The sequence below is a fragment of the Penaeus monodon genome, chromosome 34, assembly GCF_015228065.2.
Source record: "Penaeus monodon isolate SGIC_2016 chromosome 34, NSTDA_Pmon_1, whole genome shotgun sequence".
Lineage (NCBI taxonomy): Eukaryota > Metazoa > Arthropoda > Malacostraca > Decapoda > Penaeidae > Penaeus > Penaeus monodon.
This window is the reverse complement of record NC_051419.1, coordinates 26,521,538-26,521,849: the sequence shown is the minus strand read 5'-3', so window position 1 is coordinate 26,521,849 and position 312 is coordinate 26,521,538. Positions and strand designations below refer to the sequence as shown.

Genomic DNA, 312 nt, shown 5'->3' with positions numbered 1-312 from the left:
CCCTCTGCGCATAGACTATTGCCCTTATTGCCCACACACCCCTCCCTCACCCCTACCCACCCAAGCGAGTGCCCTCTAACCCCCCTGCCCTCCGCCTCCTCCCGCAGGTGGCCACAGCCGTGGTGGAGCCCTACAACGCCATCCTCACGACCCACACCACCCTGGAGCATTCCGAGTGCGCCTTCATGGTGGACAACGAGGCCATCTACGACATCTGCAGGAGGAACATGAACATCGAGAGGCCAACTTACACCAACCTCAACCGCCTCATTGGCCAGATCGTGTCTTCGATCACTGCCTCGCTTAGGTACA

At 60.3% G+C, this 312-nt stretch overlaps 1 protein-coding gene across 1 annotated transcript in view; it reads left to right on the top strand.

Annotated features, from left to right (window-relative positions):
* Nucleotides 1-312, top strand: part of LOC119594668 (tubulin alpha-2/alpha-4 chain-like) — a 26,228-nt gene that overhangs the window by 21,386 nt on the left and 4,530 nt on the right. Inside the window, exon 5 of the mRNA XM_037943724.1 lies at nt 108-307. Within this exon, the coding sequence (XP_037799652.1) occupies nt 108-307 (200 nt within the window). The remainder of the gene's footprint in view (nt 1-107; nt 308-312) is intronic.